The sequence below is a fragment of the Dromaius novaehollandiae genome, chromosome 1, assembly GCF_036370855.1.
Source record: "Dromaius novaehollandiae isolate bDroNov1 chromosome 1, bDroNov1.hap1, whole genome shotgun sequence".
Lineage (NCBI taxonomy): Eukaryota > Metazoa > Chordata > Aves > Casuariiformes > Dromaiidae > Dromaius > Dromaius novaehollandiae.
In genome coordinates this window covers 36242925-36256597 of record NC_088098.1, presented here as the reverse complement: position 1 = coordinate 36256597, position 13673 = coordinate 36242925, and the positions used below count along the sequence as shown (strand labels likewise).

The following is a 13673-nucleotide window of genomic DNA, read 5'->3' as shown; positions in this document are numbered from 1 at the left end:
TCTAAGCAGTTTTGTAGGCAAATAATGCTGCAACTGTCACACATTGTAACAGGAAGAACTAAAGGGCAAAATGAGCCTAGTGTCAGTAATAAATCCCGCTGTTCTTCAAAGAGGATCTGGAAATTGGCTAGAGAGGATGGAACCCCGACCAAACAGAGCAAATTTTCTAACAGTTCCCCTTTCAACAGTGGCTCTAGAAAGTCCCACTCCCAGTGTTCAAACAGAGACAAGTCCTATTTGTCCATCCTGCAGGATGTAACCCATGGCTTCACTTGTGTTTCAGCTAGATAAGAATCCATGAGCAAAAATCAGAAGCAGCTAACTCAGTCATCTAGTTCAACCCTTCACTACTGCAGAGTGGTGTAATAGATAATTTAGTCCAGAAGGGTCCTTTGAAAGTCCATCCTATCCATCAACTTGCACATTCAGCATGAGCAACAACACGTACATTCTCCATGAGCAACAACACATGTCCTTTCTAAAGGTACAGAAAAACTAGATCCTTCCCATCCTTACTTAGTCTGGAGATAAATGGAATATCCTTTAAATGACAGTTGGAACAGAAGGATGAAAAATACTCTGGTCTCCTACAGAAGGGAGAACCACTGGGCTGGGAAATGGTCTGACTTAGCCTGGCTGATCTCCATGCTTCCCTTGACCTGAATTCACACACTGAAGGACAATAAAGACATCTTACCACTTTCAGCACTCTTGGGGGTGGGGAGGGGAGCAGAATAAAAGCTCTAAGCCACAACAAGCAGCATATGGAGCAGGTTTTCTGTTACAGTCAGTGGCCTCTTATTTTCCTGTTAGCCACCTAGAACCTGAAATCACTCCTGTGGATAACATGAATACTGGGGTGTTCAAGAAAGTGTTCTTTCAACAGCTTTATTCAATGTGTTTAACTTGCGATTGCTTTAAATGGAACACAGCCTGGCAGATTTAACCTATTAATTTAACTTATTTGTAGCCTATAAAAAGAAAACAAGACAAGCAATACTTTCAATAGATCCTTTCTCCAAGTTTGGTGGTGTAAACTCGTGTTTTCCACAGAATAAAGAATGAAAGCATGACTATAATGAATGATCATGTTCATCACGTCACTCAGACAAAATCACCAGTCTTTAAAACCCTCCTCTTCCCATTATCAGCTGTCAGTGGGATGAAGCTGGAACGTTGTCCCTGACCTGCAGTGAACCAGTGGCTCAACAGAGGAGTTACTCTGAGTAATGTTCTGGATGAGCACTCTCTGCAATCATGTGTTACTGGTCTCTGTGACTGACTAGTCTCTTACTAGCCTATTCTACATGAAACGTAGGAGGAGAGAGCACAGGACAACAGAAGACTGTTTCCAGCCTAGCAGCATAGTAATTATTTTGTGTGCCACAAACATTTCATGATGTATGATTTTGAAGCTATAATAAGGATTTAAGATAGTCAAAGAAGTTTCCCACAGAGAGCACAGAATTAGCATTTGCATTTGATATAATAGCCTGGATTACACAGGCTCTTAGAGTATGGAAGTTTTTACTTAACAAATAAAATGCCACCATTACTTAATTTACCTCTGAAGCATTTAATTAATTTAAACACTTAGATGTAAAAGAATGTTTTGAAGGCTCACTTGTAGGACCAAGGCTGTGAAATCTCTATCCAACTCTATTCAACAAAGTTAACTTAAATTTCTTGCATTTACCACTTTTATTGTATGTTCATTTATTATTATAGAAAGATGTTAATGTAAATACTTTCTATCATTAAAAGATTCAGCCATTTACCAACATCTGGGAGTTCAGGTTTCCTGAATGATTTTCCAAAGATTATTTTTAGAAATGCATGTGCAGGCCTACATCTTTGTGTAAAACATAATGTATATTTATAGCTCCATACAAGAAAGGAACAGTCTAAATATACAAATCCTCTTTCTCAAAATCATACCTTATCAACCATGAGGAAGTTTTCTATTTTTTCTCCATCATTACAAGCAACATCTCCAACTTCTGTAACAGCTTGAGGTAAAAGTTCCTTCACTTCCTGGGCTATTATTCCTGTTCACAAGATAACAGCAACTAAGTCAGGAAATGCAGTGACATCTAGACATGCAGTGACCATGGTTGCGTGCTTTCTTTGAGCTACTCATCCTGAAAGCTACAGGTAGGGCCAAGCATGATCTAGAATTTCCCTGTGGTAGGAAAATCCAGCATTTCACATTTTTTCTATCCCAAACCAGAAAACAAACAGAAACCTTTAAAACTCCCTTTTCTCTCCATAACAACGGAATTGTTTCTGCTCACGTACTTCAGTCTTATTAAACCTATGTAAAAAAACCCCTTATATTATATCTTTAAAAATTGAAACAAAAGCTAGAAACACACCAGAAATGCTTCATTTTGGTATTTTGGTTCCACAAGAGAAACACAGCAGAAGTATACAATTGTAGTATCCTAAAGAGATGAAATGTAGGATATTAAAAGGCACTGTGGCACAGTAAACAATAGTGGAAGCAAATGAAAAATTAGAACAGAGCTGACTGAATACCTGTTTCACGAGTATTGTTTATTCCCATAACAGATGCAAATTCAGGCTTGTAGTCATACTCCACCAGCTTAATTTGCGTTATTCTTCTCAACTGCTCGTTTGTATCAACCTAATTGTACAAATACCAGGATTCACATGTTGAAACATTAAGAATTACAGTGGCATCGAGGATTTCACTGACATAGCAGCAAGCCTGATATGGCCACTTGGCCAGTCTTCCCATTGGAACATATCAACAGTCTTTCCATTCTTCCTTAGCAGAGTTTATTCATATTTGTGTTCCCAGCTACTCTTCAGTCTTACAATTCCCATTTACACAGATACCCCCAAATTCTATAGTCTACCTTTTCAAAAGTCCTTAGATGATGGCTCCATGGAGCACAGTGGTACACCTATTTTCCTTAGACCTGCATTTCAGCACATCCATGATAAAGAAGCTACTTTGCATGTGTCAGAACAATGATCCATACACAGGCTGTGGTGCAAATATAAATGCCTTAAATACTCCATAACCATTACCTCTCGGATATTCTGTTTTGCTCGGCTGTCAGATGGATGCATCACTCTACCCATAACTTTTGCATTTCCGCAGACAACCAGTGCTTCGTCTGGTGCATCTGTGTTAATTCCTACTCGACCATGATAGACCATCGTCTCTGGAACATGTCCTCGTTGCCACAGTACATCACTGTCATTCTCAAACTGCCCTGGGTTAGATGCCTGGAAAAAATATATATTTAAAGATATAGTATAACATAGATGTGCCAATCACTTTAACCCATTTGTTGGTGAAAATCAAATGCCAAATCTTTCATGTTTAAATTGCATTCATGAGCTTTTCTAATACACCAACATAAAAAACAGAACAGAGTTATTTCTAAGTAATTATTTCTGCACAAACAGTCTTGGCTTCATTGTTGGTTCCTTTGAGTTCTATTATACTTTAACTTTCAGTTAAATCATTGAACTCCAAAGCTTTTCAAATTTTAGGTTTGAAACTTTGCCATGTAATCATGCTTGATTTGCCAGCAAATTTTAGCTGAGCCTTGCTTTTTCTTAAGGGATGGAAATTAGAAAAGAGAAAACAAGCCAGAGGTTAAACACATGTAGTTCAAAAATACTTTTTGCCTATGTTTTGGCCATACTGGTTTCTTTCTTTTGCATGCTATTTCACAAGCTTGTATCCAAGGCCTGTGCTGAACAGATCAGAGGGAATACTGGATTGAATTCACAGGTCCTGATCTCCTAAAGCACATACTCTAAACCATAAATGACACGGATTGCAGGTTTCTAGAAATAACCCTTGAAAACAAGTAAGTGGGTAAAAGAAGCCCAACTACATTACCTAAATTATGAGTTACAAAGTCAACTGTAAACCATTTGTGGAAGGGATTTGTTTTGTTCTTTGTTTACAAAGCACCTGGCAGAGCAGAGCAGTGTTCCACAGTAGGAATGTTGAAAAGAGGAGCAGGAGGGGAGCCAGGAAGAGGTACTGACCCTCCCCACCCTTTCCACCAGCATCAAGACATCTGCTGGGGAGCTGTGGTCTCAGAAGAGGTGCAATTTTGTTGGCCTGAAGTTTTCCTTTTAGGCCTGCTCCATTACCCAAGTCATCCACCTCAGCACAACCAAGGGAAGGAAGAACTGCAGCACAGGGGGAGAAAGGCACTGCCAAAATATGACCCAGGGCCATGGCTTAATACACATTTCCTTCTGCAGCAGGGCCAGCATGGCAGCCCACTCCCCATCATCATGTCGACCTCACTACTCAGTTCTGCTGATACCCTGATGTAGAACAGGATAGAGGAATCAGCCTGACTTAAAATTAACCAGCAGAAAAAATAGACTTATATTTAACCCAGACCAGCACCCATTACATTTCATCACAGGGCCCTAGAAAAACAACCATATCAGCATGACTGGGGGGAAATGCGGGAACGGGAACAAGCAGCCTCACAGGACCAAAAAGGAGCCAGGCATTGCTCATTTCAGTGCTCCCCTGAAATGAAACATCTAGCAAACTTAAACTTAAAGCAAATTTAAATACTTCCCTCAGAGGGTGTTCCACAACATGCATTCAACAACAAAATGCACACAAAAAAATTAGGTCACTTACGAAATCAAAAGTCTTCACATACTCTGAACAGCGTAAGCCTTACTAATATGCCTCAAAAAGAAAACAGAGTAATAACTTTTTTTCAGTTATTTGTGGTTTTGGACTGGTAGAAAACACTGTTCAATGAAACACATAGGAACAAACTCATTTTGTAATAGCAATTACTGCAAGTCACAGCTACCAATTGAATTCTGCTTTCATTCAGTAACTGAGATCCTGAATCATATTCAAAACCTATTTTCTAAGTTCCAGAGAAATGCAATGTTTAAAAAACAGAGTAACTGTAGAGGTCACTCTGAAAACAAATGATTACTACTATTTAGTAACCAAATGCCAATTTCACAGAGGTATCCCAAAATAAACATAACTACACATTCTTTAAAATCCTTGTTAATGTTTAAAATTACCTTATATCAGAAGCACCATGTCAAGGAAACACGGTCTGTCAAAGAATATCGAAAATAAGGCCAAAGAAATGCATACACTTAGAAAACTGAGAAAACCTGACGTTTTGTTTAGCATTTCATCTGCCTGCTCCGAAATGTCATTTAGGAACTCCTCTGTAGCCCCACTCACAAGTCAGCTCTGCCACTTCTCTCTCTCCTAACCCTAACCCCAGAAAACGGCTGAGCTCCCAACAAGCAACACCCAGACATGGACAAGACAAAAAGGTGTCCAGAACACAAATCTTTGCCTTCTCCCATGTTTCCCTTGGCAACCCCTTCCCAGCTCCACTCCCAAACAAGCACTGCCATTTCTCTCTCTCCTAACCACAACCCCAACCTTAAGGCAAGAAAAAGGCCTAAGCTCCCAACAAACACCACTACACATGGACAAGACAAAGAAGTGACCAGACCAGAAATCCTCTCCCTTTCCCACACGTCCTTTGGCAAACCCTTCCCAGCTTCACTCCCAAACCAGCACTGCCATTTCTCTCTCTCCTAACCCCTACCCTCAAGCCTAACCCTCACACAAGAAAAGGCCTGAGCTGCCAACAAGCACCACCAGACACAGACAAGACAACAAAGTGCCCAGACCAAAAAACTTTTCCTTCTCCCACACTTCCTTTGGCAACCCCTTCCCAGACATGTTCACTATGCCAGTCTTGGCTTTTTCTCTCTTCTAACTCTAAGCCCTAACTTTATACAACTGTTGAGATCTGAAAGGAAAATGTGGAGTGGGGCATTTAGAATTAAAGGTCATTAGGAAAAGCGTGGAACTCCTGGTTTTTTGTAACATTTACTATTACCACCAAGCTAAGATCTCAAATGCTGAACAGTTCAAGAAGTAAGTCTTATCCTAGTACACCCTCTTGACCTTTTTTGTTTGATTTTTTTTCCATTCATCTCCTCTCTTCAAATTAAGAATCTAGCTAATTAAAGCGTTTGTGTATTTCCTGGCAGATTTAAAAATTTATTGCAGGAACCCCAAACTGAAGGTGGTTTGTATTGCAATTCAAATCAAGAGGTTTTTTTAAAGCTTTCTATAACCTTATTTTTAACACAGTGAAATCCTCATAATGAGAAGATAACAAAAAATGAATTCATTAAGATATTCTTTTTCAAGCTCTGAGTTTATTTTCGCTGCCCAAGTATCACTCTCCCAACAGTCTCTTGTGAATAAGAAAACAGTTAATATTGTTCATGTGAAAGCAATATATTTTCTACCTACCCTCACAATGATCCTTTCAGAGACATGCGCAGACAATAAGTAGAACTGGTCCTGAGAGACTGCATACAGTCCAACCACCAGCAAGAAGTATCTAATTTTAAATTGATTTAATCAAGATAATGGAAACAATGTCTCATCACACAATATATTGTCTTAAATACAGTGGCTATTATTGACACAAAAAAAGATGTTCAGAACCATTTTTAAAATAGATTTATACTACAACGTGAAAGAAAAAAGTTTCCTCCACTCTCAAGCAATATGCTCTTTCAACTCCAAAAAGTCACTGAAAAGTCAAAGATTTCAGTGATTTTGACAAGTCATAAAGACTTAAAAGTGAAGACCCTCCCCGGAAGAAAACAAACTTATTTTGTTCCATTTGCTTCCTGATTTCTGAGTCCATCAGCCAACATTCTGGTTATGGTTTCCCAAAATAATCTTTAACTATGAGCATGAGATATTTACTTTTCTTTTGTTTTCATTTGATTCAAGCAGAAAGGCCTTTAAGCAGACACCAACCATCACAGAATTTGCAATAAAAATCACAGGAGTTGACAACATTGACATTTTTGACAAACATCAGGCCCATTCAAAACTAGATGTTCTCTTTTCCCCTTCACACACAGAAGCCAAGTAGCTACAGCAATACCTTTGGTCAGGATTAGGTTTCCCTTTTTTTCGCATATTATTTGCTGTTGTTTCACTAAAATGCAACCTTCCCAGTGTTACTTTGATTATCTGGTCCCCTGGCAGATCGATTCTAAAACAGAAAAGGAAACAAGATAGTAGAAATAAGCATCTTTCATCTGGAGATCTACTAGGCTGTATTCAAATTTCCTCATGCTCATTAACATAATTTAAAAAAATGACAAATGAAAAAGCAACAGAGGAGGCCCAGTAAAAATATAACAACCCTGGCTTACACAAATGCAACACATTTCCTTTGTTTTTCCTCACAATTCTCAGTCAAAACACTCAAGTCACATTTATCCATCATAGTGACTATGTCAAGAAAATAAATCAGCAAGAGACCAGGAGTGGGAAACTGCTGTTAGTAAGAGCTGTCGTGTGTTTCTTAATCTGTCTGTACACAGTGTTGAACATAATAAACCATGTGTGCTCAATATGATGCATATTTGTTGCTTGCCAAAGGCAATATTGCTTATTATGGCTCTGAATTTACATATTAAAATGAAGTAGTAAATTCTACCGTTTGATTTTTTTTCATCTAATTTGTGTGTCTCAAAGTATAAATACACAGCTATGTCTGAAATACATAGTGGCACCACTATTGCAAGTGATAAATAATATGATTAAACAGTTTGCATGATGAATTCAACAGTCCACCTACTGCATTCACATCTGGTATAAATCAAATAAAAAGCTACACCATCATCACCCATGAAAAAAATACATCTGCCATCCAGCTCTAAACACCATATTGCAATGCTGTTAGCTGAATATAAATATTTTGGCTGGGCATACATAATGTATTTGTAAAGCTGCTCAAATTTTTCCTTAATAGAGGGACACCAGGTGTATATATATTACTGTGATTCTATGCGCTCACCTGGAGTGGAATTTGAATAAAGATCAGAAGATTGGCTTAGAGCTACTATGAGTTTCCAGGAAATAAATTAAAATTTCAGCCCAGTCTAGTATTGAATTAAAACACAGTAAATTTTTCAAAATTCTTACTTAACAGGATGGAAAGCTTTTTTGCTTCGATCTGACTGAGACTGTTCAATAGCAATTGTTTGACTTGGAGCTTCCGCCTATAAAGAAACAAAAGCTTTCAAAAATGACAAGAACATTACATTTTCACACAAATAGATTTGCAGTAGAATTTAATAGCCAAATTATGTCTGAAACAGTGGAATCACCTTGATTTCTTGTGGAGCTGCATAGAAACTAACCTGGGAATTGATACCTTATCAGTGCTTTGTTCCATCTGGTCTAAAACCCTAAGTCATTCTGAGGCCATAACCTGGGGGGGGGGGGTAGCACAGTAATTTGCAAAAGAGATAAAGCTTCCTGAATCTAGACTGTTATTGGCTAGTTTCTCTCCCAAGGCATAAACGTAGATATTTAACATGACAACTGAGGCTATGCAAGGGAGTTCCATAAGTTATTTTAATGCAAATGTCTGGACGTTTCTTGAAGGCTAGCAAGTAGCACTTTGTTTCAAAGAGAAACACAGGACAGTAATATTCACTAATTCCTTCTACATTAATGTTTTAGAAAGCATTAGGTAAAACTGGTACTAACTGCCTTGTACAACATCTACATAGGTTTTTTTTTAATCACTAAATTTCAGTAGCAAGTAAAAAAACTGAGAAAATCTTTTGGAAGGAAGGAAATTTCTTAGTACTTCTCCATAGGCAAGATTATGGACCCAAACTGGAAGGGAAGAATTTCATTCTTAAAATGAAAATGGAAAACGTGGAAAGAACAAACTGGGAAATTTTGTTGGTTTTCTATTTTTGAATTGTTTAGGAAAAACAGATTTGATTCTACTTCTTTGCTTTGTGAATCACTTTTTTTCAAATCATCTTTTGATGTACAACCAGCTGGTAATACTGCACTGCCCACATACGGACAACAGTGAGAGGAAAGCTGGTTGAACCACAAGTCAGGCAAACATGACACCTTTCAGCATGTGTCAGCACAAGCATCCATAAAAACACCACTCTGCTAAAGAGTTCCGCATAAGAGCCACGGGTAACTTAAAAAGTTGTCTTTGGTCAGTTCTTGGTCAAAATCACTAAGAAAAATAGTTCATTTCAATTATTTACTTTATTCTATGGATAATCACATAATTCTTAATGAAAAGTAATAAGCACTGAGAAGAGAAATACTCGCCTTTATTCCAAAAGTTTTCAAGTAAAACTTTTCTATCAGTTTCACCCCCAGCAGAGTTTTGACATATTTTGGATCTCCAGGGATTCTAATATGGACTGTGATCTGGAAATGGTTCTTCTTCTGGCACACAAAGGCATCATCTGTTATTGAAAAATTAAATCCTTTGTCTGTGGCAATGTGATAAACTATGGCAGGTCTATGAAAGCAAGAGGGAAGAACAGCAACCGTAAGTACAGGTTCCTATTTTTTATGTGAATTGAAAATACATCTGATTTTTACTGATAAAAATGGTAGTGGAAATACATCATCACAATCACATACATCACAATCACCAATTCTACATGCATTTTCTTTTTAGCCTCTTAGAAGTGGGAAAAAAAATGAGAACACATAGAAAGTGTACTCTAACTCTAGTCCAACACGTGAGATGTTTAGAGACTAGAGGTGAAATGCAACAGGACTCTATTATCTTTCCATAAATGATGAGTAAAAGGCCCCTTTCAAACAATCACAGATTATCTGGCACAGTGAATAAAGACAAAAGGCTTCAAAACTACTAAGTCATATTGTTGTTAATTTACTTCTTAATTTATAATAAAGGGCCTACCAGCTCCTCAAAGTATCATTACTAACAAAAGAAAAATCCTTAATGTTCTTCCTTCTACCTTCTACCTTCCTAAGGTAATGTTTTCTATCTAGGCAGGAAAGGCATGTGTTTTGTAGTACGAAAAGGAATAGATTGTTTTGATTTAGGTGAAACCAAATTCATTAAGCTGATATTCTTAAAACAATTTCAAGATATTTGCTTACACACAGGCAAGCAGGCTGAGAAGCAAAAGTACAGATCACCATTTCTCCAAGTCAAATTGAACAATGACTCCACAGAGGAATTTCATGTTTATCATTTTCTGAGTATGCCATTTACAGAAACTAAGAGCAAATGCATATTTTGATCTGATCTTACAGAAGGTGTCAACAAGCAAAAAGGATGATCAGTCTTACCTAGCAGTACAATAAAACTTGGAGAACTTTTAGATAGCAAGGGCCCCTCCCTCTGACACAAGCTGTCCTGCTAGAAATTCACTTCAAATTCCTCTTTCTCTTCAGAATTTAACCCTTAAGACCACATATTCAGAACAGAGCCCCACCAATCACAGTAACAATGAGGCAAAGTGACAAAAAAAGCACCTAGCAGACTCAATGCAGGGCATAATTAATGTTAGAGTAACTTCTAATAAATCTACCAACAGCTACTAACATTTGGTTGTGAAAATGAAATAATCAAAAGGTTAAAATACTGGATGAATAAAACAGAAAATGATAATAAACATGAGAAACACCCTTAAAGAGCACATAGCAATTCCAAGAGGTACAGGATCAATCCATCTACACTGAGCAGTGATAGGCATGCAACTCTCTTGATGCTACGAGAATACAAGATCATTAACCAGAGAAAATCTTGCACTGTGGCACAATTATAACGTGTTTTGAAATGAAGGTTACTGGCATTAGGATCTCACCTAAATATAACCCTGACTTCCCCTGCAAATAATATCACAATCCCCTTCCGCAGTAATAGTAACAACCCACGTATTTGGATGCTTAATGCTCAGCACCACATTGTCTGCTGACACAAGACACCATGAAATGCGAGTACAGAACCTCAGTTTTGAGTATACGAGAAACAGTAATTGGGTTAAGCAGCAGGAGATGGCATCTCCCACCACCAGCTCATAGCTTTAATGTAGTCATTGACCAAAAGCGTAAACGCAATTTATTAGAAGTTGGAGGTCGCTTCCATTTAGAGTGGCAATGTCACAAATGTCTGGAAGCACTGGGAGATTTCTTGGCCCACCTAGCTCCCAAGGGGTAGAAAGGTGCAGACACTTAGCTACCTGTTCTCTCATCACGTCATTCCCTTAGGTAAAGAATTTTGTGGGACACAGTAAGATGTGTATTGCCCCTATCACACTGTGCACAGACGGGAAATATCAGTGTCCAGCACTGACACTGATACACTCCAGTCTGCCATGTGCACATTTGACAGGTTGAGCTAGAGGAAAATTAAAATGTACTATGCTGTTTAGGTTCTGTGTAGACAGTGACAAATTATTTCCTCCAGCTCTGGAGAATAAACATGCCACTACACAGGGGCTTCTGTTGAAAGGGATCATTCACCATCATTTACACTACAACGTAGAAAACCAGGGATGGAAAGTGAACCTGGAATGACCCTTCCTATGTCTTATGGCAAAAAAATCCAATTTACAGTTCTGATTTATACAGGAAAACTCTAAGTCCCTGACTAAACAGATACACATTATATACATCTATAGTTAGGAGAGTCAGGTTATATGAGCCCAGAAATAACACAGATGTCTTCTTTTTTTAAAAAGATGTTTTAAGTCATTGCAGGGAAAGGTGCCTTATGCTCAGTAGGTACTTGCACCAATTTGTTTGACAAAAGAAACAAAAATTAAAAGGTAATTAAGGTTAAACTTGTTTTTCTTTTGTCTCAAAATCCCTGAAGTGGAATCAGAAAACTTGGTATTATGTTCAACAAGTGTTTAAAGTTCTGGTTATCCAATACTTCTGCAGATTCTGACTGCATGACTGCTATATCTCCTTCTCTAGCCTTATTTTCAGTAAGAACACAGGATGCCAAGTGTAGCATTTAATCCTGCAAAACAACAGTACCAGCAAAAAAGGGGGAAAAAATACACTTCTTCCGAGTGCAAACATCAGTGCTTACAGCTTTTCATAATTAGCATTAAATAAGGTGTTCCACTGAGAAGTTTGATACGGTTGCCATGTTAGAGCTTGGTAGCATTTGTCCAAAGCTGCATTCTGTCCATCACTGTCATATTCTTGCACTTCAGGAGTGCAGTCCTTAACAGTTGCTGTAGAGAGATAGGGACAATTCAGTTATTACCTTTATGACTAGCCAAAAATCTTGCAAAAACATTTCTATAAATGTATTTACATATATACATATATTTACATATATACATATATACACACACCTATAACACATAGACAAATACATTGCATGCATATGTAAATCTGATTTTCCTTTGCAGCTATTCCAAAAGATTATCTTATATTCCCTTGCTCCAGAAGACAAATTTTTTAGCTTTCCTGATTTGCAAAATATTACCCAAGTAGCACTTCGTATTTTTATTCTCTCCAAAAGGGTGGACAGTATCCTTTGCAAAAAAACCAGTGGCAAACTGAGCATTTTACTGTAAATTTGCAACAAGATTTAAGCAAAAGAATTATAGATGTTTCCTATTCTCTATACCACATGACTAAATTAAACACTACTCCAGCTTGTTGCAGCAGGTACTTCGTTCCAGAGCAGGAGACAATTTTCTGTAACAGCTACATTCATCACCACAGCTGGTTGACTGGTTAATGTTTTCTGACTACACATTATAGCATTCTGAGATAGACAGGGTCAACCATAATTCTTTGAGATATTATACATTTCATGAAGACGGAAGAGAATGTGACAAGACAGACAGATAAATGAACGGCAGTAAGGAGAGGAAAAAATATGCCAGTTAGCATATAAACTAAGATCCTTCCATGGCCTAAGGCAGCATAGTTTGCCAAAGACTACTACTACAGGAATAATTTCAGCTCCAAGCTTTCATTTGCAGTACCACATTTCTGACAGATAATATGGTGATAGTGAAGGGAAAAAAACCCACAGAACAAAATCTCACACCTCATTTCTAAATGATTCTCATGCTCTTTTACGCCTGTTTGTGTTCTTTTTCCAAAAGCATTTGTGTGGGTCAGATTTTACTAACACAGACTCCCAGAGAAAGCATATTTCAGTACTAAAAACAGTAACAATTGTAAACAGATACAGGACTGTTTGCTCTGGAACTGCTTGCCTTCTCTTTCCAACAACAGTAGATTTAGAGGACCAGCCACAATCAAGCAACGCTGATCAAATAAAAGATACTAAAGGAAAGGTAATCTAGTAAACCCACTTGCTAGTCTTTAAAGGAACCTAATAAAACATTGATTTAATGCTTAGAAATAACTTGCTCTGAAGAAATGACAAGCAACTCTCAGATTTTCCACTAGCAGACAAGGCTGAAATTCCTCAAATAAATTGTTCATTATGAACTGTTCATTCACAGGCAGCCTCACACACCACAGAAGCTGATCCATTCCCGTACATGCGCAATGAGCTTTTTTATACATAACAATTAGTATAGGCTAAGCATTTTTATTTTCATGAACTCAATTAATTTGCAGAAGGGGTGAGAATACAGCTTTTACCAAGCTCACGTATGAATACGCTTTGTGGAAAAAAATACAGAGTTGATAAATCAGACAATAAAACTGAAATCTGTTTGCTCATCCACCACATTAATCCCCTGTTAAACTGACCTAAGATGGTTTCTTTGCCCAGTCAATTTAGCACCAAGCAAGTCAGCAGAGTATGGTATCATCTGCGTACTGCAGGCTC

The 13673-nt window shown here is 37.8% G+C and overlaps 1 protein-coding gene across 1 annotated transcript in view; it reads right to left on the bottom strand.

Annotated features, from left to right (window-relative positions):
• MYRFL (myelin regulatory factor like) overlaps positions 1-13673 on the bottom strand; it is a 45434-nt gene that overhangs the window by 18373 nt on the left and 13388 nt on the right. The window contains exons 6-13 of the mRNA XM_026100387.2: positions 11940-12087; positions 9188-9383; positions 8024-8100; positions 6975-7085; positions 6326-6416; positions 3058-3258; positions 2539-2647; positions 1939-2048 (exon numbers count right to left, since the gene is read on the bottom strand). Of these exons, the coding sequence (XP_025956172.1) occupies positions 1939-2048; positions 2539-2647; positions 3058-3258; positions 6326-6416; positions 6975-7085; positions 8024-8100; positions 9188-9383; positions 11940-12087 (1043 nt within the window). The remainder of the gene's footprint in view (positions 1-1938; positions 2049-2538; positions 2648-3057; positions 3259-6325; positions 6417-6974; positions 7086-8023; positions 8101-9187; positions 9384-11939; positions 12088-13673) is intronic.